The sequence below is a fragment of the Haliotis cracherodii genome, unplaced genomic scaffold (assembly GCF_022045235.1).
Source record: "Haliotis cracherodii isolate W230 unplaced genomic scaffold, xgHalCrac1.p SCAF_3, whole genome shotgun sequence".
Classification (NCBI taxonomy): domain Eukaryota; kingdom Metazoa; phylum Mollusca; class Gastropoda; order Lepetellida; family Haliotidae; genus Haliotis; species Haliotis cracherodii.
In genome coordinates this window covers 32,289,796-32,315,840 of record NW_027266286.1, presented here as the reverse complement: position 1 = coordinate 32,315,840, position 26,045 = coordinate 32,289,796, and the positions used below count along the sequence as shown (strand labels likewise).

Sequence of the window (26,045 nt, the reverse complement as noted above, 5' to 3'; positions counted from 1 at the left end):
GGAAGTGTGATTATTCCATCTAGAGGCTGGTACACATGTGATGGCCTTGATATGTACCACCAATATAGGTCAGGGGTGAGGGGTGAAATACATCACGCCCTCAACCAGGTCACAAAACATTTTATGTTCATCGTGAAAATGAATAGAATGTTTGATGGTGTTCATGATCAGTAAATAAATAGTTTGTTGGATATAGCTGGGGCAAAAATAGATTTTTCTCAAAATACACCACCACCCTCCCTACATATTAAGATGATGTTCCCGCAGGTGTTTTTTAAAACAAATATTTGACTCTAATGCATCTAAATGCTTTATACAAATATATGTAGTTGCAATTAGGTTAAATGTACAACGTCATCAAACTCATCGACCTCCACACCATGCGATACAGCTAGGAAAGAGCATGTTCACTAGTTTCACACCATGCGATACAGCTAGGAAAGAGCATATTCACTAGTTTCACACCATGCGATACAGCTAGGAAAGAGCATGTTCACTAGTTTCAGACCATGCGATACAGCTAGGAAAGAGCATGTTCACTAGTTTCACACCATGCGATACAGCTAGTTTCACGAACATGAGGTATCATACACCTCGTGCGATGTCTTTTTTTCTTTCCTACGAGATATGATTGAGTCTGAAAATATACATATGGTTTTGGCCTATTAATTGTCACTCAACAACCCTTTCCAGGTTAGAGATATGGTGATAGTAGTGCCTTAAGGGTGTTACTATCTCTTACTGCATGAGTCTTAAAGTTGGTAGCCGGAGATATAATTCTGGAAGAAGCCAATTATTATAATTTATAATCAATTTAACATCACAATTATTCAAAAAAGGCCAATGTTTAAGTTAAGACTATGAATACTTTACTCTGGTGAACTATAAATAAAATTTATTGATGTAGATGCCAGTCCAGTAGCTTATGCAAAACGGTGGAATAAATCAATCGGAATCTTTTTGGGAAATGTACCTCTGGAAACAGGCGGCGAGATAGTCGGTCACGTGAAAATATAGGCCCGGCTCATTCACATAAATCTGATTATATCGTTGTTGGGGACATTATTCCAACGGAAGAGCAGATATGAGTGTCCTTGTTTCAGCACTTTGTGTGATTATAATATCTGTAACAGGTAGGTTACACTGGCAAATGTGCATGGAACTGTATTATTTGTGTCGTAGTGAAGCATTTATCTTTATTTGATCTTTATATATTTAATGTAATATTGTCCAACAGTATCTGGCGAATGTCCAAATGGTTGGGTGAGGTATGACAACTCCTGCTACCGACTGTTCCGAAAACACCCTCAAGCATGGCCAGAGGCTGTGGTACGTACATGACATAAGTACATATGTTAATTGAATATACTTCTGACCTATACTTGTGTATTAATTCGTCACCTTCCTCAGTAAATGTGTAGTGTCCACGCCACTAAATGTTATTGCATATGACATTAACGTATGCTTTACAACCAAGAGTAGGCGCTTCCTTATAATCATGACTTACAATGTCGAAGTACATGTTTTCATGATTAAGCTGTCACCCTCTCTACCAGTGCTCAGTCTGTTCCATGGTCACTCTTCCGTTTTTAGTTTATGTGCGAAGAACAAGGAGGATATCTTGCGTCTATTGAGACAAAACGTGAAAATGGCTATCTGCAAGAACTGATCACCGAATTTAATGTTTTAAGTAAGTATCTAAAACAAGACAAAGTTTCACCGATATTTATGTTTGAGCTCCACTTCTCTATTACAGCTTTAAGTGTATAAATTGGAATGCGCAATGTACAATTTTCGACCTTTAATTTAATTTCCTGTAAATGTACATGTACTTTCTTCTAATGGATTTACTAATTATGTACGCTAGTGTAGCTTCGTGTGCTTGACTTCCTAACTTAGTAGTTCTTCATTAACTATCAAACGAAACACAAGGAAAATGTATGTGTATGTCTTCATACGTTTCCTCATCATTATTATCTGGCTTACGTACAAACTTAGATCACAGTCGTGTATGGCAACAAAGATACATTGATGAATGATATAATTCAAACTTTTAATGCTACACCTCCGTTGTTTCAAGCCACTGAAGACGTGTGGATCGGACTTGCTGACGTGAGGCATGAGGGTGTGTTTGTGTGGGAGTCCACCCGAGAAAATGCCACTTTCCTTGACTGGGCTCATGGTGAGCCTAACCAACCGCAGACGAGACAAGAGGACTGTGTCAAGTTGTATGGCAAGGGAGCACACAAGTATGCCGACGCTGAATGTTCACTGAAATATCACTATCTGTGTGAAAGACCGTACGTAATTTATACGCTTTTTGCTTATTGCATATCATCGTTGATGATATCAAGAGTAAAACTATCACATTCGTTTTCAACTCATCTTCCTGAGGCAAGGGTGTTAAGGTACTATAAAAGTCCAATTTCCAACCTTACCGAACTAGGCTTGAATTCCGGAGTTACATCTTGACAAGGGTGGCAAGGGTGGAAAGTGGACTTTTACAGTGAGTTAACTCCCTTGCCTCGGGAAGATGTTTTCAACCCTGCTAGTAAAATTATGTGAAAACATGTAAACATGTAATATCATAAGTATAACCGATAACCTATCGAGAACATCAAACAGTTTTTCCGGTGTACTTTTGTTCCACTGAGGCATCAGTTGTACATTAGTTAATCATGTATGTATTGAATGTTATATTCACACAGAGACATTTACTGCGTCATTTTCAACGTTGCAGAGTCAGTGAAGACAAAGTTGACATTTCTTTATTTTTGCAATGCGGTTTTTCGGGGCAGGTGCTAGAACTTCGCATTGAACGAATACAGAAAACTAAATTCATAAGATCCTTACTGTACTTCATTAGTGTGATGATTTATTTGCAATACGAAATTTATAACTTAACACAGACAAATCCTTAAAGGCTGAGATATTTTTTTATAAGTTATAATGCTCTCGTTTAATTTGTTTGTTTTTTCAGATTGAATGAAAATCTACCAGTCATCGGGTGAAAATATCCTCAAAATCGAAACATCATTTCGTTATGTAAATACAGAAGGTTAATAAACATATTTGATCATAATCATTTCCAACTGGATCAGGTATCTTACGGTGATATAATATTTATATGTATATATGTTACATTATTCTGTCCTATTAACACATAAGGTGCGAAAATGAAGCACTTATAGTGAGCAATGATCATACACAAGTAACCAATAGCAAATGCTACGGGTATAAAATAAGGGAACTGATGAAATTAGAGTGACTATATCCTGCCGATAAATGTCTGTGAAATGTTAGTTTCGAGCGTGTAGATCTTTACCGGGTGTGTCCACCATGTTGGGCGATACATGCATGACACCTCGATGGCACACTGTGATTAACTTGCGTATGGTTGCCCTTGGTATTGCCCGCCATTCCGCCTGAGTAGCTACCCCAACCTGGGCCACGTGGCTGAGTCCCCAAAGAAGCTTTATTTGAGGACATCTCAGTGGGCCAGTCCAATGTCCGGGTGCCTTATCGTCGGAGATAATCGATGACGACCTGAGAACGATGTGAAAAGACATTGCCATCCTGCAGTTCAAAATTTCTGCCGATAATTCCAGCGAATGGAACAACGACAGGACGAAAACTTTCAACATATCGCCGGCCAGTCAAATGTTCATTCTCAGTAACCGCATACGTTCGCCTGTCATGTGTGATGCCGCCCTATAACCATGACTCTACCCCCTTAAATCCGATCAAGATCAGGAATTATTGTCCCGGCATACAGTTCGCCGCTTGGTCGCCAACAACATTTTCTGCCATCTTTGCATCGGAAACAAAACCTTGATTCTACTGTAAAATGATGTACCGCCGTTGGCGCACAGCCCGTCCCTTGTGGTGCCTAGCAACCCCAATCTTTGTCGCCTCTGGTAAGCTAGGAGGGTCAAACCCTTGACAGGCCGGCAGCATAGAGCCGGATTTAACGGTAGATTTAAATTTGCCTTCCCGTAATTGTACGTAATTCTCAGTTGATACCAGGAACAGATTTGAGTCTATTACGTAGTGCAATTAAGGTACTCAGAAGATCTCGGGCAATTTGGGACATTATACGTTCCGTTTCAAGAGTGTATTTAGTGTAAGGGCGAATACGGACCTAAACGGATTGCACTCTTTTCTAAGGATAAACACAGTATGTCTGCGTGGCAGTTTACATTTATCTTGACCTCGACAGCCTTCCATTTGTCTATGACTTTTACTGTCATTACGAAACCATGCATTTGCGGTTTCTGTAAGAATGTTCCTTCGTGCTGACTCGTCAGAAATATAACACATTCCTACAATACATACATACTCATAGTTCTGTTCCTTGGAAGTAATTATCGCAACTGTAATCGGTTTGCATATATATTGAAATGGATCGACGCAGTGCACCGAAACCGGTTTGTTTCTCACTTACGTCAGTCTCGGTGACTTGGCTCATTGCGTGTCATCGTTTATTTACAGGCTGTTGTGATACAGCTGAAATATGAATGACTGCTGCGTAAAACAACAAACAGTTTATAGATAATTACCTATTACCAATGAGTGATAAGTTAAGTGATGGCGTCCATTTGTCCATTGCTAATCACTTTTCAGCGACAATTGTCTGTTTGCTTCTGCTGTTAAGTTTCCACTTTTGTTACCTTATTACCTTTTTTGGTCTTACAGGTACACATATATGTTCTCTGCCTCATATCATTGATTCACCTGATGAAGGAGTAAGTATATAGCCGAAATGTTGTGTTCCTCATATTGAAGAAGTCGACATCAATATATTCTCTTCCTTTTGAGTATCACTTCTAAAAGCCGTTCAAAGACTTAACAAACAGTTGTGATCGCTATTCTCCCGAGTGTTAGTGAAAGATCACCATCCGTGCACCAGTAAAGTGTGTATGCTATTACAGATACCTGTTGTGTATTACGTGATCAAATATATCATATGTGAGTCAGTATTACACACCGGTAAAACTTCTCTGAACTCCTTTCAGTCTTCTACGCTGATATTTGACACTGTGGTTTTGAGACTAACACCACTATGAAAATATATAATAAATAAAACATTTGGCTTGTCTCCTGAACAAAAATATGTCATGACCTGAAAAAGAGTTGTACTAATCATGAACATGTACGTGTGTGTGAATTATGTCAGGTCACATATTGGAAAATCTTAGAACATTTACTTAACCAAAGAAATATACCCGCCACATAGACACAGCGTGTTATAGGAACAAAGCAGCCGGGTGAAAATAATCCATGATTCGTCAATCTGAAAATTATAAAATGACTCTAGTTCACACGTTTCTATGCATTGACATAACAGAAAGTGGACATTAAAATATTAAAATATAAAGCAAGATACTCCGACATTTTATGCCTGCATGTACACAGTGCCATAATAAAGGGTTTTGTATATATGCAGTAATTATGCTGACATCAACAGACGTCTGAAAGGTCGGGTTAGAAGGTAATTTCATCAAGGGCGGAACTCTAAGTGTCTAATTTTGTAAGCATATCGAGATAATACGCAAATCTGATACGTATGACGGTCACCTATCGACCTCTGAAACCTTTGACTGAAGGACTTCAACCTTTGCGAAGGTGGCACTGCTTTATCAGCGGGGCAGTCCAGAGAAAGACACCATGGTATCGTCACATGGCAAGATCGTGAACTGTCACTTCTATATGACAGCACTGGCTTTTTGTGTCTCGCGTATTGTGTTAATGCAACAGGTCCCAAATGATGTCAATGCATGATTAGTCAGAACCCAGCTGCATCACTTGGGAGAGAATTTTATCGTGAGCTTAAAGATGGTGGAATGTTATATGGGTTACCTTGCCCTTGGCCTTCTTGAGTGTGGTTTGTGTAATGAACATGGAGGTTTTATTTCACTGCCATACGTGTTTGCAATCTTAGAGGGGCACTTCATGATTTGCTGCCCATTTCCAGTCTACGTCTTGACGCTATAATTACTGCTTCTGTTTAATGAGGACACTCATTAATTGCTTCATGGATGTACATAATAAGGTTTAAGCGAGCGCACACAAAGTGACGTTTGAGGGTCGCGAATGGAGTGTACTGGGACTGAAAATGTCCCGAATCTGGCTCCGGCTAAATCCCACAAAAACAGGTTCAACATTTCATCGTTATGATTTATTAAAATTGTCCTTCACTGGGATGGCCTAATTACTACATATACGTTACGAAAACATGTTTAAAGGTCATATTACAAATCATAACAACCTCGTAAACTCATTAGGGGTATAAGTAAGTCATCGAACCTGGGAATTGTACTCTCAGTAACAGGAGGCGACGAGAGATATTTGGTCACGTGGATGGTAGAGACCTGGCCTATTCATATAAATTGGATTGCATCTTCATTGGGTTTAATATGCCAACGAAAAGGGCAGTTGTGAATATGATTGCCCTAACGTTATTCCTGACTGTGATTATCTCACTTACCACAGGTAGGTTATCTTTGAGTATGCATGACATCGAAAAGCGTGACTGTGCACATCATTTAGAAGATACATGTTCAAATTCCGGGTGATACTATTTTTACTATTAACTGTTGTAATAACGAGCAGGAAAAAACACAATCTTACTTAACATTGCAATACCTTTCCTAAAATATAAGCAACACTGGCAGCGACGTGTATTATGATGTCGTTTTAAACATTGGCTTATGTTTAACAGTATCAGGCGAATGTCCAAATGGTTGGATTAGATTTGACAAATCTTGCTATCGGCTGTTCAGACAAAGTCCTCAGTCATGGCCAGAGGCAGTGGTAAGTTTCCTCCCACCCATTTGAAGCGGTTGATCGATGTAATTAAAAACTGACAGCATATTGTTTTAAGAATCAACATTTTGTCGTTTTCCAAAACAATCGTTTCATTGTTTGTTTCTTTGTTTAACGCCGCACGCAGCAATATGCCAGCTATATGACGGCATTCTTAATATATTCGAGTCTGGACCAGACAATCCAGCGATTTACATCATGAGCTTATATCGACGCAATTTGGATACGGTGACATGCATCAACCAGGTCAGCGAGCCTGACCATCCGATCCCGTTAATCACCTATTATGACAAGCATGGGTTGCTGAAGACCTTCACGGGTCTCTCAGTCACTGTAATGTAACGGGGAGATGATGGTGGATGTAACGGTAACTGCATATTTATCCCCAGTGGTATCAAAATGTATTGAAATTCATGTGATGGCTGCTGTTCATCCAACATGTCAATTGTTTCGTCCATATGTCACTTACAACATGTCATAATTATTCTGTTGACCTGACTGATGTTATTGTCTTCAGTTTGCGTGCGAACAACATGATGCGTATCTGGCTTCAATTGAGACCAAAGTTGAAAATGGCCATCTACAGGAATTGATAGCAGAATCCAATGTTCTTAGTAAGTATTATAACACTGACCACAAATGAATTCTACCAGTTTGTGTGTGTGTGTGTGTGTGTGTGTGTGTGTGTGTGTGTGTGTGTGTGTGTGTGTGTGTGTGTGTGTGTGTGTGTGTGTGTGTGTGTGTGTGGTTTGAATGAAGTATTGTAGTTACTGTAAATCCATATGTGTGCTATTTGTAAATAATACACCATACATTGGAAAGTATACGCCCTTTGTTACCAGAGACTGACAACGTGTGGATCGGACTCTCTGATGTGCGAGAAGAAGGAGTGTTTGTGTGGGAATCAACCCGACAAACTGCCACTTTCCTCCCCTGGGGTAAACACGAGCCAAACCAACCAGCAGATTTACAAGAAGATTGTGTCATGTTGTTTGGCAGGCAAGAACACACGTTTGCCGATGCTGCCTGTGAAATAAAGTACTCCTATCTGTGTGAAAGACCGTACGTAACCTCCACTGTAAACTCTCTCATTATTATTTAGGGATCTGGGGCAGGAACTATAAAACAATGATAGAAAGTCTTTATATTAAACGGGCCTTCATATTCACGCGTGGTTTCTACCAGTTTGTTTTGTTTTCTTGTTCTCTTAGCAAATCTGAATAGCCCTACGACACTGACATTTGCAAGATTCGTCAAGCAGTTGTGCTTTCAAAATGTTCTTTTTAACACTGCAACACCCTTAAGCTTAGAAAGATATTGACCGAGGGTTCTGATAAAACTAATAAAAACATTTCCAATCATGCTTGATACTTAATCATATAGTTTCATGTTTATATATGGTTAATCCTTATTTTAGAAATGTAGTATCGTCTCAAATGATCAAACACCAACCATTGCAGTTAGATTTACATTATATGTATCTTAAATCCATCTTGTAGGAATATATTCCCTCTGTCGTTTTGTTTTGCAGTTTGAATGGGGTTTTACCTGTTGTCGGATGAAGACTCTTTCGATTGAAACAACATGTCATTGTGTATATGATCATGAAAACGGCAATTAAACTCGTATATTTTCATGTGTTCGCTCTTAATGGATTGGAAGACACGTGACTTAAACAATATCAACATGTTCGTCCATGTGTCCCTTGTGTTCCACAGTGTACGTGACGATATATTGTGGTACAGTCGGCAAAAATAATAGAATTTTTTTTTTTTCAAACATATCTTTTATTCATTGATTTGAAATGTCTTAAGTGTCGTACATGTATAGTCTCCCAAGTGCTTTAGTCTCCCAGGTGCTTTAGTCTACCAGGGTGCTTTAGTCTCCCAGGGGGCTTTAGTCTCCCAGGTGCTTTAGTCTCCCAGGTGCTTTAGTCTCCCAGGGTGCTTTAGTCTTCCAGGGTGCTTTAGTCTCCCAGGGTGCTTTAGTCTCCCAGGTGCTTTAGTCTCCCAGGTGCTTTATGATCAGCAGAATCTTCCTCGGCTTGACTTTACTATTTTGTTCTTGAAACGACAGTAAAACATTTGGTCCATCCAATATAAAACCTAAAAGGTCAAATACACGTAAGCTAGTGCATTGAAAGGGGCGGGGTGAGTGTACATGGGGCAACATTGACGGGAAAACAAGTTTTCCTGTTATTATGGTTTGCAAAGAAATCTAAATGTTCCCAACGAATTAAGCATTAACTGGTGATTACATGTTAATTAAGATAACACAGAAATCTTAGGTTTTCGGAATCGTGGAAAACTTACAAGCCCTGAAAATAGATAATTGGGAATAAAAACATGTAAACATATCGACGTAATATAATTATCAAGGGTTGCTGTTTACAAATAGGTTGTGTTGGTGTGAGGGAATTAATATTCTTGTTGATAAAGCTACTAAAACTTTAGTTTCTGTAAAACAGGTACACTACACGTTAAAGAAAATTTCTGTTATATTTAAAATAGTTGATGCGCCTATTAAACCAATATTACTGTATACGTGTGGAGTGTGTGGGACATTAAATATATCGAGCGGTTTATACAGTTATACAGTTGTGAAAGTATACAAAATGCCTGGGTTATCATGAGTCAAATGTTGCTGTTCTTGGATGTGGCAGTTGCGGTTTATTTGTTGACTGTCACAAATGATTTCTGAGATATTGCGTGAAAGTGTTATCAGCATCTAATAACATATGTCCAAAGTGTTATATGGTAGGATATATTGTTAAACACTATTTCTGATGATTGTTAATGGCAGGATGTAGTTAGCTATTGTGACTAAGCTAAGATTTTATTTTGTGACATGCCTATGCTTTTGTCATAGTTTTTTTTTAATACTAGCTTAATGTTTTAATATTCGACAGGCAATGGTTGTGGCCATAGCAGAGACCATGTTTTCGGAACACGGATGTTGATTTTGTTAAACGTTCTGTGATTGAAATCGCAAGGGAGGAAACTAAACTTTGCCACAGTGGACACTCTTGCCTCGGGTAGAAGTCATTAATGATAAACTTCGGAAGAAGATATGGTATTGCTCTTTGTAATCAAGTACATTACGTGTGCTTGGAATACTTGAAGATGAGTATGGTATGCCCAGAGATCATTGCCTTAAGATCACAATATATACCCTCCTGTCACAATAAAATGAAAAGGATATTGAATATGTTGTGAATAAAGCATCCAGCACGATGTTTACAGCATGTAATATAGGAGGAAGATATGTGGATTTTCCAGAACTAATACGAATTAATATGAGTCTAATGTCAACGTCACACGCAGAAGTTCATGTGTTCATGTGTGCAGGACGTTCATTGGTGAGTTGAGGTGAAATGGGGTTTAACGTCGCGTTCAAAATGTTTGCACTTATATAGTGAGGTGTATGCACGTGTGTGTGTTTGCTTGTACTAGTTCGTACTGATGCCGATTATATAGTGTCAGATCACTGCGATAGCCTAGCACCAGGCACCTGAACAACAATTACCATCTATGATGTCTTTCGGAATAATGCGAACGGGGATCGAACCCTCGACCTTCCACTCTCCGGGCTGATGCTCTATCCACTACACCACGAATGCGGTCGACAAACTGACAGTGTCACCTGAGATGTCATGAACATGGCTCCGTCCATTGCACAGTATGGTACATGTCATATCCAATTTTGTCCAGTAATTGATCTGCGTTGTTTACGCGTATTAGATCAGATATGGTCATCCTGGCATCAAATGGTTCATAGTGTGATGAAACACGGGCAAAGGACAAGTCAAATGTCTCGGAAAGCGTAGTGTGATTATGAAATGGATAACTGAGAGGGGGTTTCAAATTTCTTAATCAAATTAGCGTTGTTTGCATCTATTACACAAGGCTAAGGGCATGTGCTATGTGTGGTATGAGTGTACTAATGCAGGAATACAAAGATTTACAGTTCATAACTACCCTTATGTAATATGTTGAATAGGTTTAGATGTGGTATATAAAGATTAAAACTAAACGAAGGCAGTTGTTTGGTTATTGGTGTATCACAACGTTAATGCCCATTTTGTAGACGTGATACAGAAGATGAATACCATTTCTAGATTTACATCTTAATTGTGTGATATAAAGATTGGAAAAGTGACCACATGTATTTTACCCAAAGCCAAATATCTACAAAATTATATATCGCATGTCTACAACAAACAATATACTGAGACATTTCGGTAAATATATACTAGTATATGGCCGTATGCAAATGAACATGAGAACCTTTTGTAAAACATGATATTCTTAACCACTTTGTATAGTAATGCAATATTTTTAATGTATATAAGATTGTATATGACAAGTGGCCAACATCTTGTATAAAACACCTGACTTGACTTGGCATGATGAAATCATCCACTTTTCTTTTTTTTAAGTTCTTCAAACTGAAACAAACATCAGCGAACAATCTCACAAGTTGTCAACTCATATGTACTATACCAAGGTTAACGTTGCAATAATTCACTATATATTTAGATACTACCATTATGTTGTATGTGGGATAGGAGGAATAAAACCTCAACAAAAGATCCTAATGTTTAATACATGCTGATCAGTCTCCTGTCCCAATGGCTAGCAGTCTTTATTCAAGTTTGGATATTCTTTTGTTAAATCTCCAGAATGACAGCCTACTTTTGTTGCATGTCCTAGGTCCACTGCTCATCGTTAACTCATATAACCATACCGGGAAAAGAGTTCTTGCACATACACCATATGAGTTTGGTGCACATGTAAGGGTAAAATAGACAACTGAAAAGTCCAGTTTTGTCATGACCCAATGACCCCTGACGGATAAAAGAACTGTTTTTTCGGTCCCGGACATTTGCTGTATATGTATTATATGAAATTGACTGACATAACGAACACGCCAAGAACGAAGTAATGGATATAGAGAAATCGCGGCTGTTTACAAGTGATTAACTGGATTAAGTTCCGACACTACTCAATTAGCAATAGTAAAACAATGATTTCTATAGCCGTTGAAAAGGATATATTCTGCCTGTAAAATGTGACGACTAGAGTGAGAAAATTCCGCATGTCAGACAGTCGAAACTGCTTAAAACAAACTACGGTTATAACAAACTAAAATTAGTGGAGTTCGTTGTAACCGTTTACTGTATAATTCTTACATATATTTATCTAATCTTTACCTCCTATACTTAAGATTTGTAAATCGTGATATATACTTTCACATGACTATGCTTGTGTTTATCAAACGACCGATGGTGTGATTTTGCCTCTGAGGGAGTCACACAATAGTATTGGATAACAAAGGCATGACAAAGATCATAAGGATTTATTTTGTAACATTTATTTATATGATTTATATATTATGCCCGGCTGTTACAATATAAGATTACAATGACAACATAATACTCCTTCTGTCACACTTGTCCTTTGTGTCGGATCCACGTCATGTCTGTGTCTTATCTATGAAGACGCGACACACCTTTTCTACTAAAAACATTCTCCTAAGAGAACGGGGTCGAGCAAGAAGTAGCTTCTCGAAATGATCTTGAATTTTTTCTTGTCATTAAGTATAATTTCCTCTTTTACATTCGCAGGTGAGAACTTGTCGCTGTCATGCTGTCTCGTTATCCCATTCTCATTATTATTATGGGTGTCATTGCCTTTGTAATGCGTTTGGATATTGCATTTGGGAGATAAGTGTTTTTAGGTTTCTTTATATTTTTGTTATTGAATTCCATTTACTGTAGATTAATCGTTTAGTTGTGAACAAAACTGAAGTTATTTTGCAGTGTGTCCAGACGGATGGACGAAATACGACCAGTCATGCTATACTCTGTACCAGGGTTATACGTCGTGGTTGCACGCCGGGGTGAGTTAAGATGCATGTCAGCGTAAAAGACAATTAGTGAGATAATATATTGTGTTGTAAAATTTAAAATTCAGTTTTATATGTTGACACAAACATCTACAAATGTTACGTATTCATCAAATATGTCAAGCTTTACACTATTCATGGGTCCAATGCCGCCATTCACTGTTAAGAGTTGCGTCAAATAGGCGTGTCGGATCGTGCGCTCAGATCCGACATTGGCTCTGATTGTGATTCTTTTTGGCGTTGTTGTTATATTTTTGTACAGGATGCACAGCAGTCAACCATCACCCCATCTCCACTTAAGATGTCCCGATTACCGAGGAACCCGATTACCTTTAAATCTGAAACCTTGAAACATATCTGTCTGACATATTCGTCTAAAGATATTCAAACAAGCACAAATTACATTTCAGAGTTTCTGTCGTGAATTCGGTGGTCATCTTGCAACGTTAAACACAACTAGCAAAGCGTCTAATGTCCAAGCCTTCTTAACGTATGTTAACCGTGAGTATTTCGCCGATTGAACCTTACCTGTATATAGATAGATAGATAGATAGATAGATAGATAGATAGATAGATAGATAGATAGATAGATAGATAGATAGATAGATATGTTCATCTACCCATGCGTCATTGATATAGAAAACAATCTAAATGAAAAGATACAAACAACGCTACAATGTCTTTCCAGATAACGCCACGGTGTGGGTCGGTGCTAGCGACCTCAGGTCAGAGGGCTTGTGGGTGTGGGACATTGACCAGGCCAGTTTCACCAACACAAACTGGGCACCCGGCGAACCAAACCAAGGAGTGGGCGGTGTCACTACTGATCAAGACTGCCTTGCACTCGTGGCCCGCGACAACTATAAGTGGCATGATATTCCATGCGAAAGAAAATATGACTACTTGTGCGAGAGGAGGTATGACTAAGGGCATTACATATATTCATAGTACTTGGACTTTTCAAATGTATCGCGTATTCGATTGATGTCCTTTCCATAACTGTCCAGAACATATTAGGGGGTATAGAGTTAGCTAACATGCCCGAGCTCCATTTCCTTTAAATACAATGCTTTGATTGGATAACCGTGACCTCGCTCATGAAAGTTCACATACGTAAGGTCACACTGGAATCTTTTTTCATTCATAAAACATAGCGTAACCTCTTCGCGGTTAACAATTTCATTAACCAAACAATCACATCATAGGCTTTGTAGTCTAGATTAGTTACACATGCACGCACGCACGCACGCACGCACGCACGCACGCACGCACGCATGCACCAAACTTCACACATTACACAATCGAGTTATGTCCATTTCCCATGTACCTACACATCACATGTCAAATGCGCCCGGGTCTGATTCCTACTAGCCTGTTGTATTCTCTATGACTTGTATATATCGAATAGATTAGGATCGCGGTTACACGTACAATAGTTTAAAGATACATTAGTATTTGATAAACAAATGCGATTCAGTATCATTTACTTTCACTTCTTCCAGATCTACAGCGACACTCTGATCAAAACGACTATAAACTGAACTGTAAACTTTTACTAATAAAAGAATAAATGATATGTAGTTTCTTCATTTTGTATTATGTTCATAAGAACTTCGTAGGACGTATTTGGAGTTTTCTATACGTATGTAATTCTCCCGCATTTTGTGTGCATTTTACGCAATAACAATGATGTCTTTTGCTACTCGTTTATTGAACAACTTTAAGCCGAAATTCAGTGATTCGTAATACAACATTGATTTTCGCTGTGACAGCTTGTTCCGTATTCGAAAAGCAGCGATGTTAAGCAGTGATGTCATGCTCATGGGTATCGGCGTTTATTAACTATCACGGTGTTCACTGCCCTGACGAAATGCATACACTCTACTTCCATGAAGGTACTTCCGAAATGTTACAGAGGTTCAAAACAATTGTTTCTGGGCATCCCCGACACGCATGATGTAACACGCGAACCGGTATCAGTTCCGCAGCGAAAGTCACGCTGTGACATAAATAAGAATCTATGTTCAAGATTAATGTTTGTTTGGGTTTTTGTTTTGTTGTTTTTCGTTGTTTGACACGTCACAGGGGTACGCTGACACGCCACAGGGATACGGTGATACGCCGTTGCGGTACGCTGACACGTCGTAGTGATACGCTAACAGTCATACAATGACACGTCGTAGGGGTACGATGACACTCCGTGGTGGTACGGTGAAACGCCGTAGGGGTACCATAACACGTCGTGGGGTAAGGTGACACGTCGTAGTGGTACGGTGATACGCCGTAGGGGTACGATAACACGTCTTAGGGGTACGGTGACACGTCGTAGTGGTACGGTGACACGCTGTAGGGGTTGAAAGACACGTTGTAGGAGTACGTTGACACGTCGAAGGAGTACAGTGACACGCCGTAAGGGTACGGTAACACGTCGTAGGGGTACGTGGACACGTCGAAGGAGTACAGTGACACGCCGTAAGGGTACGGTAACACGTCGAAGGGGTACGTGGACACGTCGAAGGAGTACAGTGACATGCCGTAAGGGTACGGTAACACGTCGTAGGGGTACGTGGACACGTCGAAGGGGTACGTGGACACGTCGAAAGGGTACCGTAACACGTCGTAGGGGTACGTGGACACGTCAAAGGAGTACAGTGACACGCCGGGGTAGGGTGAAACGCCTTATTGATACGCTGACACGCCATAGTGGTACGCTGAAACGTGGTAGGGGTACAGTCTCACGCCGCAGGTGTACAGTGACACCCAATACGGGTACAATGACACGCAATTGGGATACGGTGACATGTAATAAACCCTTTCACCTAGTCTGAACACTTGGTCCAGTTACACCCCTCTTAGGAGTTTGCTGGAGGCTGCGTAGGTTGCTTGGAAACTATTCTATCACGTGGTCACAAGTGGTTTGAGCCCAATGTGTATCTGAGCACATGTGAAGTTTCCTTTCAAAATAGTTTAAAAGATGATGACATGATGAACAGAGAAAGAACCGTAGACACCGATCTACACACGTGACCTAAAATTCCATAATATTCGAAAATGTATTTCAACAAAATACTTTTGTATATCTATGAAGTAAGCAGTGGTTTAAACTTCATTCATGCATGCATGTGTCAATCTACGTTGTATGTATTATCCGAGCTACGGTGACGGAGAGATATCTCTTGTTCTCTCTGAATAGAAAAAAATTATAAAAAAACTCAAACGTAAACAAAATAGTCAATACCCTTAGCAAATAAGATATTTTACATTACAAAAATCACAAAAACTCAAGTGCAATGATTTAATTGTGATTGTTATATTTCCTACAATCAATATTTGAATATATATGGTATTTAAGTTTGAATATAAGTAGCACGTTGCTATATAATTATTAACAAGTAATGAAGCATTACTTGCATGGAGTTTCAATTGTGTAATGCAATCCAATCAGTGCTTGACAAACTGTTTACATACATACGAGTAATGATATCCCATCCTTAAGTAATAAGGAGACTTTTGAGTAACATCAAACCAAAACGTGTGGTGGTCTCTTTTTTAATGCCGACAGGAATATGTACAGGTCCTTTCCCTTGTCAGTGGAGAAGATATGGATTCCATGATGAAGCAAGCACAAAAAGGTAAACGAGAACGCGCTTTATTGACCTAGGTCCAAATGTCGACTCCATTTTCTATATGGGAAATATTATCTTATCTTCATAAATATGGTGGCACACCTTAATCTCTGCCTTCGAGTTTTGTATGAAGGTATAGATCTGACTACAGAACGTGTTGAGAGTTCAACTTTCTAGCGACAATGATTTTGAACAGTTGCTTAAAATCATTCCTTCTGCTATATTTGTCATCAACAGGTTTGTACTGTCTTCTGTTATATTTGTCATCAACAGGTTTGTACTGTCTTCAGTTAATTATATTCGTCATCATCAGGTTTGTACTGTCTTCAGTTATATTTGTCATCAACAGGTTTGTACTGTCTTCTGTTATATTTGTCATCAACAGGTTTGTACTGTCTTCAGTTAATTATATTTGTCATCGTCAGGTTTGTACTGTCTTCAGTTAATTATATTTGTCATCGTCAGGTTTGTACTGTCTTCAGTTAATTATATTTGTCATCAACAGGTTTGTACTGTCTTCAGTTATATTTGTCATCAACAGGTTTGTACTGTCTTCAGTTATATTTGTCATCAATAGGTTTGTACTGTCTTCTGTTATATTTACCATTAAATGTCCATTGTACTGACTTTATCTTGTATTTTCCTGTTAATTATATTGTGTACAAGCATGTCGACAGAGAAAGTGGGTCTGGTTGTCTAAGGCACCAGCATTCGCGGTGAACAGTTGTGCACTTCAGGCATACTTGGATCGTATGATCGTGGTTCGAGATTCGCCCGGATTATGATTCTTGTCAGAACAACAACCCTGCTAAACGTCCGTCCGTCTGCCTCCCACACTAAGCTTACATGCAGTGATGAAAGTTGCAGTACATATTGCTCAGTTGTTCAAGCGGCGTTTATCACAACTCACCTACTAACCTCATATTTATTTTGCCGTAATAAAAATACTTATATATATGGTACCTTTCCGCTTTGAGCCTATAACGACAGGATATCAATAAAGACTGATCATGTTAAACATCTGAAATACTACAACTGATATGTATCCTATTTCAATCTGTTACATTACTTTACAACCCGTGTGTGGATTAATGCTGCGTTGAACAGTGGTCACATACTTACTTGCTCAACACTTTATTGAATTTGTATTGGTGAATTGTTTTACTTCTAGTCACCTCTATTTGCCCCAACGGATGGACAAAGTATGACCAGTCATGTTACGCTCTTTACAAGATGAAGGCATCATGGATAGATGCAGGGGTAAGTTTGGTTTTTCATTGCTTCATACGTGTGTTTCTTTGTTTATATGAAGGCGTTCTTAACCATATTGTCGGTCAAACGGCTTTCATTGTGTAAGAAAATATCCAGACCAAAGGAATTTCATTGTGTACACAAAATATCCGGACCAAAGAGGTTTCATTGTGTAAGAAAATAGCTGGAGCATAGGGGTTTCATTGCATGTGAAAAAATCCAAACTAAACAGGTTACGTTGTGAATAAAATTATCAGGACTAAACTTATAACGTTGTTTATAAACATATCCGGACTAAACAGGTTACGATGTGTATAAAATTATCCGAAACTAAACGGGTTTCATTACATATGAAAGTATCCGGACTGAAGAGGTTTCATTGTATAACTTATATTCAGAATAAGGGGTTTCATGGTATATCAATATATATATATATTGATATACAGAGGTACGCAGAGGTACATGTATGTATGTAGGTCAGGATGATTATGCATAATGTCCAGAAAAGGAACGGATGGCTAATATCAGATCGTTTTGGTGAACAAGGTTCACGCCCTAGGACGATAAAACATGAATGACATAATGGATCATACAATTCGAAATTTTGTTTAGGTTGGTATATACCTCCATTATTGTCTCTTGCGGTATTCAAAATGCAACATCACAGTCACCCATTATGGAACAGTGTGACGGTACTATATAGCACAGTTGGTTGTACAATTGTTAGTAAGTAGAGTAAGTCGCTGTTGTACAGCTACACACTGGTCAAATAGTTGACTGAAGTACACATATATTAAACTTGCAGTCTTTTCTTGTAGGGACCCGTAGGGATCCGGGGTTAGAGTCGTTTTCCTAACATATACTGGCGACATATGCAGGCTCGGTGGCTTGGTTTATTACCTGGCATCGTACCTGGCGCCGTTGGAAGTTGTTCATAATATCAATCACTGGTTTGACTTGATTGAGTACAGATCGCCGGCATACAGCTGGAAAATAGTTTTACCATGACGTGAAACAACAGTACAAACAAAATATTCTTGTGTATAGAACAACGTGGCTGAATACTTCCATCTGATTTCAGAGTTACTGCCGTGAATTTGGGGGACACCTTGCAACACTTAACACAACAAGCAAAGTGACCAACATAAAATCGTTTCTGAATTATGTAAATCGTAAGCCAAATACCGCTTTATAAAAATTGATTCTTTTACCTTATTGACATCAGTAATTGTATATTGACGTAATGTCATGATCGACGTTTGAATAATGAGTAGTTTATCACAAATATTGAAATAAATGTGAATTATAACATTGTATCATATCGGCAAGTACAGTTTGTGCAGACATTAAATCTGCCATTCATATATATCATGAATTTCCTTTTTGTTCCTTTTAGAGAATGCGAACGTTTGGGTCGGCGGTAACGACTTAAGATCAGAAGGGATGTGGGTGTGGGACGTTGACCAGGCCAGCTTCACACACACTGACTGGCACCCTGGTCAACCGAATGGAGGCAGTGAACATTGTCTTGAGCTTTATCAACCCACCCATTTCACGTGGCACGACTCGACCTGCTCCAACAAATATGACTACATATGTGAACGAAGGTATATGTTCACACACAATAAAGCAATACTCCTCACAACTTACACAAAACATGTACACAGAACATATATTCGAGAATTAATCAGTGAAATGATTTTTATGTCAAATTAAACTTTCAAACGGTAAAATTACTTTAACAAAATATAATGACACAAAACCGTGTTTCTTCCAGGTCCGAAGCCTCCAGTTAATATAGTTTGATGTCCCTGCGTCAACAGGTGCTACATCATCAGCACCAAACTCCCAGCGTTTATATCATCGATACCTGTATCGTGTATATAGCCAATAAATGGGATCTGAGTCTCAGAATACTTCTTTATTTTTATGTCACGTTTGTACGCACCATTTTATACTATATTGGAATGATATACTCAACAACAAAAGTTCCCGTGACACCAATATTTTAGTGTATTTTTCAAACAAGTTAAGTTTGGTTTTTAATATTGTAGTACATGTATGGAATCAAGTCACAAAAACGCAACTGCTACAGAAAAGCATGTATTCCATGCAAAAGTTGACTTTATGTAAGCCCCATGCATTTCACTACACAAGAATTGGTGTAAAAACATATGCGTTAACGGGATTCCATGTGCATTGTTTAGCATCGTGCTGACAACAACCACTCAGAAAAACAACAAAATTACGCAATTATTCAACATTACGAAATGCCACGCCTGTCCGAAAATGAGCGTCTGCGAGCCATTGGTATGCTTGAATCATGATCGAGTCAACGTGATGTTAAGAACATTTAACGTCCACAGAAACACAATTTGGTGTTTATGGTAACGTTAGCAACAGACGAATGCAGTCAGAGACCATCCTCGGAGTGGCAGGCCACGCGTAACCAATAATCGACAAGAAAACTGGAAGATCAACACATCTACGTAATCGATTCCAGCCAGCAACAGTGACTGCAAGAAGCATCCTTGGCCCTCGACGAATATCTTCACAAACCGTACGTCGTCGCCACAGATGTGCAGGGATTGTCGCAAGAAGACCCGGCAGACGTCCCATTTTGACAGGAAACCACCGTCAAGCACGTCTACAGTGGGGTTTTTTTGTCAGTGGGGACAAGTTCTATTCACTGGCGAGTCTCGTTTTCACATCAGCCATGGCCACAGCGATGGACGGATTCGAGTGTACCGACGTCGAGGTGAACGTTACTTCAATCATTGTGTCATGGAAGAAGATCGGTTCAGGGGCGGCAGCGTTATGGTATGGGATGGGGGTGGAAGCTATGGTTCCATCGTGGGATCTTCATTAGTTCCCTGTAGAGTAAGGGCGTTTGTAAGAATATGAATACTAGTATATAAGGAATAACACATACAAACATAACAGTCTGCGAAATACAATTAAGTGGTGTTTATTTCCATTTTGTGTGGTAAGTTTCCCACAATTTCTACAATGCTTTTCAGGTATTTGTAACAATCCAAAATGCACATATATCCACCAATATATATCTGCGCTGTTTCGCTACCAACTCACACCTGTTGAACTTCTCTTGATTGTCGACGTCATATAGCGTCCCTTTTACCTAATACAGTATATGTCCAACATAACTGTTGAATGGTCTATCGTATGGATATGAATGGTAGAGTCGACAAACTCCGCAATGATGACGCTCTTGACACTATTAATATCATTATCGAACAAGAATAAATGATGCATGGGCGGGAAACACTGATCAAATTACAAAAAAATTCAGTTTGGTATTGATGGTACAGGTAACACCGGACCGAAACCAATCATTATCTACAGGTGCAACTCTAGGCATAGTCACAGTGTTTCCATCCTCATTAACGGCAGCAGATTACAATAGACATTGGCAACAATGCGTCGATATCTGAGCATTGAAAATCGTGTCAGAGCTTTTAGGATGTTCCAAATGGTTAATGGTCAACGTCAGTTACAGAACGTTTTAACGTCACGCAGACTCCAAAACCACTGGAACCTTTGTCGACCTACACGGAGGGAGGATAAGTACCTTGTTATCCTGGTCCTGAGTAACAGGTTTCTGACCTCACATCATTCATATGGTGATCATTTTCATGACACAAACGTTCACATTATGTTAAAAGCCATCATGAGAAGCAGTTGCCTTCTGGCAGCCTCCATTCTCAACGTTCAACAAAATCATCTATCGCTGACACCATGTCACAGGTAAGATCGTTTCCTTTGGTGCCGACATCAGCGTTGGAATCAGTTCTCTTGTGAGATAAGAGCAGGATCAGTAGATATGGTAGTAGTTCCATGCTGGTCCTGGTGGCATAACAGTTATTTCATTTACACATTCTTGTTGGCAATATCACCGCACAGCGCTACATTAATGATACTTGTATATAATATTAGTCTGAAATGTGTTACCATTAATTTCACGAGACCTATGCGTCGTTATATAGATCTTTCAGGATGGGTTTGTCCCCAACGTGGAACTGTGGTCATTGTCTTTATTCGGCAACAAGGCGTATGCAGTATGTGTTGGCCTGCTTGTTGTCTTGACGTTAGCCCGATCGAATATCTCTGAGATGAAGTTATAATTAGTCGCCCTGTTCACAGAAGCAAACCTGCTGCAACGTTTCATCCGGGAAAGCAAGGTCACACCACAGGCTGTTATTACGATACCCGGTAATGATATCGAGGTGAGGGCCCACCGACAGGATCAGAAACAGTGTTGGTTTACACAGATACTGACTACCTACAATGCCCGAAGTATTGTCAGCTGTTAGTTTTAACATAATGTTACAGGGTACCCTTGATCTGCTCGGATTACTGGCTTCCCTTTGGTTTGATAGCTTTTCATCAATAATGAACTTATTCAACCCTATTCATTCATTTTCAGAGAATATACCTTTACAACTTTCAGAAGTTGTTTTGCCTGTCCCTTATAATGGGAGTCATCCTTCTATACAGTAGACAGAAACCCCCGTGGTAAATACAAGAAATGGAAACGTAACATGGACACACGGAAATTCATGCCTCACAGATGTTCTTGAATTCAACATTTACAAACAGCTCCTGTATTACGTTTGGTACTTAAACTTGCTGCACACTTCATTCAACATTCAGGATCATTTAACTTACTCTCTATTCCTCAGTAAACCGTAAGCGTTGTGAAGCTTGCGCTATATGTCATGATCATCTTCCCATCTTGTTGCTTAAGTGATAATCGCTTGTCGATGTAACCAGCTAAAAGAGCTATGTTAACCATGATGCCACATCCATCCTCGCTCAGCGTCTTCGGCCCAGACAAGGCATAGTCAATAGAGGTTATCACGCGAGTGTGTTTAGGGATGGTAAATATCCTGTATTAGGAATAAACATTGTATTTAGCGAGCCTTGGACTTGTTGGACATATGTGGGGCATGAATTTCCTTGTGTCCATGATACGTTTTCATTTCTTGTAATTATAAAATACGCCACCACGGGGGTTTCTGTCTAATACAGGAAAGTTACCATCCCCAAACACACAAGCGTAAAAACCTCTTTATCATATAATGTCATTCTTTAATTCTGTGCGTGAAAATCGCTTTCCCTTTCTCACAAACATTACCGAAACATTGCGAGTTTTCCTGGAATGAGCGCATTAATATTTATTACGTGACAGGGTAAGTGATATGTCAGTCGGACAGTGACAGTAGCCAATATAGTTCCAATTGAAATCTGTTTCTTATACAGTGGCGAAGCAACATATACGCAAAACAACAACTGTTGTTACTTGCCTTTCGCGGCAATCCATCGGTCCGTCCGCCAGAGTAACTGCCCTTTGTCAAAGGGAAGCTACTCTAACCCTAGTCTATGAGACGTGACGGCCACGGTCAGACGTTGTTGACAGTCTGTCCTGTCATAACGTTAAGAAGTGCTGTCGGATGTACACACAGCGACAAAACGAAAAAGGGTAACAATTCAAACATATTTCGGCCAAATCCAACTATTTTTATATGTGGAAAAGGTTCCAAGCCGCAGAGGTCTACAAGAACAGATATGTAACGTGATCCCATGTTTGTTTAAAAACATTGAAAGTAGTCCCTACTTGATCTTTGAAATTTGCATCTCTATCCGCATATGACCGCAACGGATATCGTTTTTATCCGTTGGCTTTATCCGACCGAGAAACCCACCCATTATATGATTAAGAGAGTCCATCTTACCAATCTCTTTCTTTTAGGTCATGTTTGTCTTCTGTTAAACGAAGCCTCACACTAACACAATTGCCTGCAATCAAATGCTTGAAAATGCGTGTGTTAGATATTTATATCTTATCATATTCGCAGATAAGTAGAAAAACATTCACAGTGTACATAGGTAGAGATAACCTCGTTCTACTCCGTGTACATTGCTACAATACCTTCAGTATGCACCGCCTGCTCGCTTTCTGTGTCTGCGTTACACTCTCCAGTTTCACCGTGGAAGTGACAGGTATGACTGAATAACGACTTTCGTTCTAAGTATTAGGATGTTCGCTTTCGAAATCATGTATGTCGGAGAGTAATATGTGTACTCTTATAACTGGCATTTGTTGTTGTCATACTACAGGTGTGTGTCCAAATGGATGGACCAAATATGACAATTCCTGTTACTCGTTATTTACCAACAAACATTCATGGCAATATGCAAAGGTGAGTAAGAATTTTCAACGTAAAAGGTAAAGAGACACACAAAGAGGTATTATAATTGGTTGCATAGATGTGCACATATCAAAGTTGTTTTTAATAGCATTAAATGTGTATGTGTTTATATATTATGCAGGCGTTTTGCATCGAGTTCGGTTCTCAGCTCGCAACACTCAACACAAAGACCAAGAATGACAAGGCGAAGGAATTTCTCAACTACCTAAGACGTACATTTCTCTCTATATTGTTCATGATTAAGTAAAACGGATATGTTTTAACCAGAAAAGCATCTATTCATTATTGATGTATGACATATAGTAACAATATTATTTTTAAAAAGTGCTCGGTTACTTGTATTATTTACTGCATTAATTTCGACGATCTGTTCTACAAGCACGATAAAGGTACATTACTACGTAATATGTTCACCTTAGTTTCTTTAAGATTATGTGAGGTCTTTTCTCCAGATAAATCCATTTAATACATTTTTTCTCCTACGTAGTGAACGAAAGTGTGTGGATTGGGGCCAACGACTTACACAAAGAAGGTGCATGGGTCTGGGACAGCGATCAGAAAGCAGTTACCTTCAAAGATTGGGCACCAACAGAGCCAAACCAAACATCTGATCACGAGCAAGATTGTGTAGTCATGTATTCTTATCATGGATTCCAGTGGGCAGATTCCGGTTGTGCAGTCAAGCACAATTACCTTTGTGAAAAACAGTAAGTGCGTAAATGTGAGCCATAAAGCCATGTCTAGAATCCAGTTTGTCGGAACATGTGCATGATGTGATTGCAATTATCCAAGTTGGGACGCTACGATTGCAAGGTTTTAAGCTATTGCGAACAGTACATTTTATTGATCCGCGATTTAATGTAACATTTTGCAATGTCAGTGTTAATTGGCTGAATGTTCAGTTAGTAGTAGTTTTCTTTCCTTTCAGGTCAGTTCCACAGTAAAGTCATTACATACGGAACGCAGGACCTGAACGTATTGAAAGGAAATTTTTGCCACCCTTGATAGATGTATTTACGTTAAAAGAATAAATTAGATTCAGTTTTCAATGTTTTTTTTTTTCATTATTGATATTATGTGTGTTTTAGGTTTGTCGTTCGTTATAGGATGTAATGAGTTTGGGCATACTTCGATTTTTGACCCAGCTACTGCCTTTGGCCTTCAGACAACCCTCTCTCTGTGTATAGTATTGCTCCACTTCCGACATCTCTCCTGAAACGCATGGCTTTATGAAGCTACAATTGTATGTATGTGATACCATGTGACGTATTTTGTCCAATATGTCTCACAGATTTCTCATCCAACTTTAAACAGTTTTCATATAGAAAATGTAAACTTCGCCAATAACTGCACATATGATTACGAAATGTGATGAGTAATTATGTGGTGTGACTATTAATAATAATGATAATAACGATAATAATAATAATAATAATAATAATAATAATACATGCAGTGTGATACTCTATATACCGCTGTGGCTTCCAATGGAGCTACGGTAACTATGATGAACAGTTATGCATGTATAATTCCGCCTGTTTGATGGAGACTTCTATAATTCGCATCCTTTTTCACTTCTTTGACTTCTCTTACCTGCGTACAATATTCAGAAATATTCATGTTAGTTTCATCGCTTTGGTTTCACAATGGATTACAGCTACTACATCAAGGTTATATTTTGTGCACCGATACACAATTTACCAGTTTGTTAAATATTAGTATATCATATTACACCGCCTTCATTTGATATGTACACTTTTACAAAAAGTTGGGGATCGTGACATGTAAATGTTAATACCAAGTATTAGAAATAAGACAAGTGTTGAAGAAAAAAACATCCTATACATGAACACCAAAACACATCCCATAGTTTGCACGTGCGTAGTGCCATTCCTTTCAAAGAAGGTCGATTAATTTCTGTTGACCATAACATCTGTGGCTATATTTCTAATCCCACTATTTCATTTGTGATTTTTTTTATTTCATTCATTGTTTGTGCACGAACCAGCGAACCGGTGCCTGCAAAGCGCGGAGCATCTACGGTCTATTGACATGCTGAAAACTGGCAGAAGTCAGCGTGCGTGGCCAATACGTTCAATGTTTCAAAGTTTGTGATAAACAGACTATAGACCAGGTACCAACAAACCCAAAATCTTGACGACCGACCCCGTTCAGTGCTTCCCAGGTCAACGACAAGAGTGCAAGA

The 26,045-nt window shown here is 39.1% G+C and overlaps 5 protein-coding genes across 5 annotated transcripts; all 5 read left to right on the top strand.

The window, feature by feature from the left end:
* Positions 1–1,083: 1,083 nt before the first annotated feature.
* Positions 1,084–3,056, top strand: LOC139475832 (perlucin-like protein). The gene is made up of 5 exons (XM_071259032.1): positions 1,084–1,133; positions 1,238–1,329; positions 1,594–1,690; positions 2,081–2,300; positions 2,981–3,056. Exons 1-5 carry the CDS (start codon positions 1,085–1,087, stop codon positions 3,009–3,011), a joined length of 489 nt encoding a protein of 162 aa, XP_071115133.1. The 5' UTR covers position 1,084; the 3' UTR covers positions 3,012–3,056.
* A 3,387-nt stretch (positions 3,057–6,443) lies between these two features.
* LOC139475876 (C-type lectin mannose-binding isoform-like) lies at positions 6,444–8,387 on the top strand. The gene is made up of 5 exons (XM_071259087.1): positions 6,444–6,492; positions 6,722–6,813; positions 7,343–7,439; positions 7,668–7,887; positions 8,357–8,387. The coding sequence occupies exons 1-5, from the start codon at positions 6,444–6,446 to the stop codon at positions 8,385–8,387; spliced, it is 489 nt and encodes a 162-aa protein (XP_071115188.1).
* A 3,977-nt stretch (positions 8,388–12,364) lies between these two features.
* Positions 12,365–14,253, top strand: LOC139476008 (perlucin-like). The gene is made up of 5 exons (XM_071259239.1): positions 12,365–12,451; positions 12,647–12,726; positions 13,143–13,233; positions 13,421–13,649; positions 14,235–14,253. Exons 1-5 carry the CDS (start codon positions 12,397–12,399, stop codon positions 14,251–14,253), a joined length of 474 nt encoding a protein of 157 aa, XP_071115340.1. The 5' UTR covers positions 12,365–12,396.
* Positions 14,254–16,474: 2,221 nt separating this feature from the next.
* On the top strand, positions 16,475–19,509 carry LOC139475084 (perlucin-like). The gene is made up of 5 exons (XM_071258328.1): positions 16,475–16,595; positions 17,530–17,618; positions 18,691–18,781; positions 19,006–19,216; positions 19,387–19,509. The coding sequence occupies exons 1-5, from the start codon at positions 16,541–16,543 to the stop codon at positions 19,403–19,405; spliced, it is 465 nt and encodes a 154-aa protein (XP_071114429.1). The 5' UTR covers positions 16,475–16,540; the 3' UTR covers positions 19,406–19,509.
* Positions 19,510–23,523: 4,014 nt separating this feature from the next.
* LOC139474644 (C-type lectin BML-2-like) lies at positions 23,524–24,888 on the top strand. The gene is made up of 5 exons (XM_071257739.1): positions 23,524–23,630; positions 23,748–23,830; positions 23,961–24,051; positions 24,327–24,546; positions 24,768–24,888. Exons 1-5 carry the CDS (start codon positions 23,567–23,569, stop codon positions 24,781–24,783), a joined length of 474 nt encoding a protein of 157 aa, XP_071113840.1. The 5' UTR covers positions 23,524–23,566; the 3' UTR covers positions 24,784–24,888.
* Positions 24,889–26,045: the final 1,157 nt, after the last annotated feature.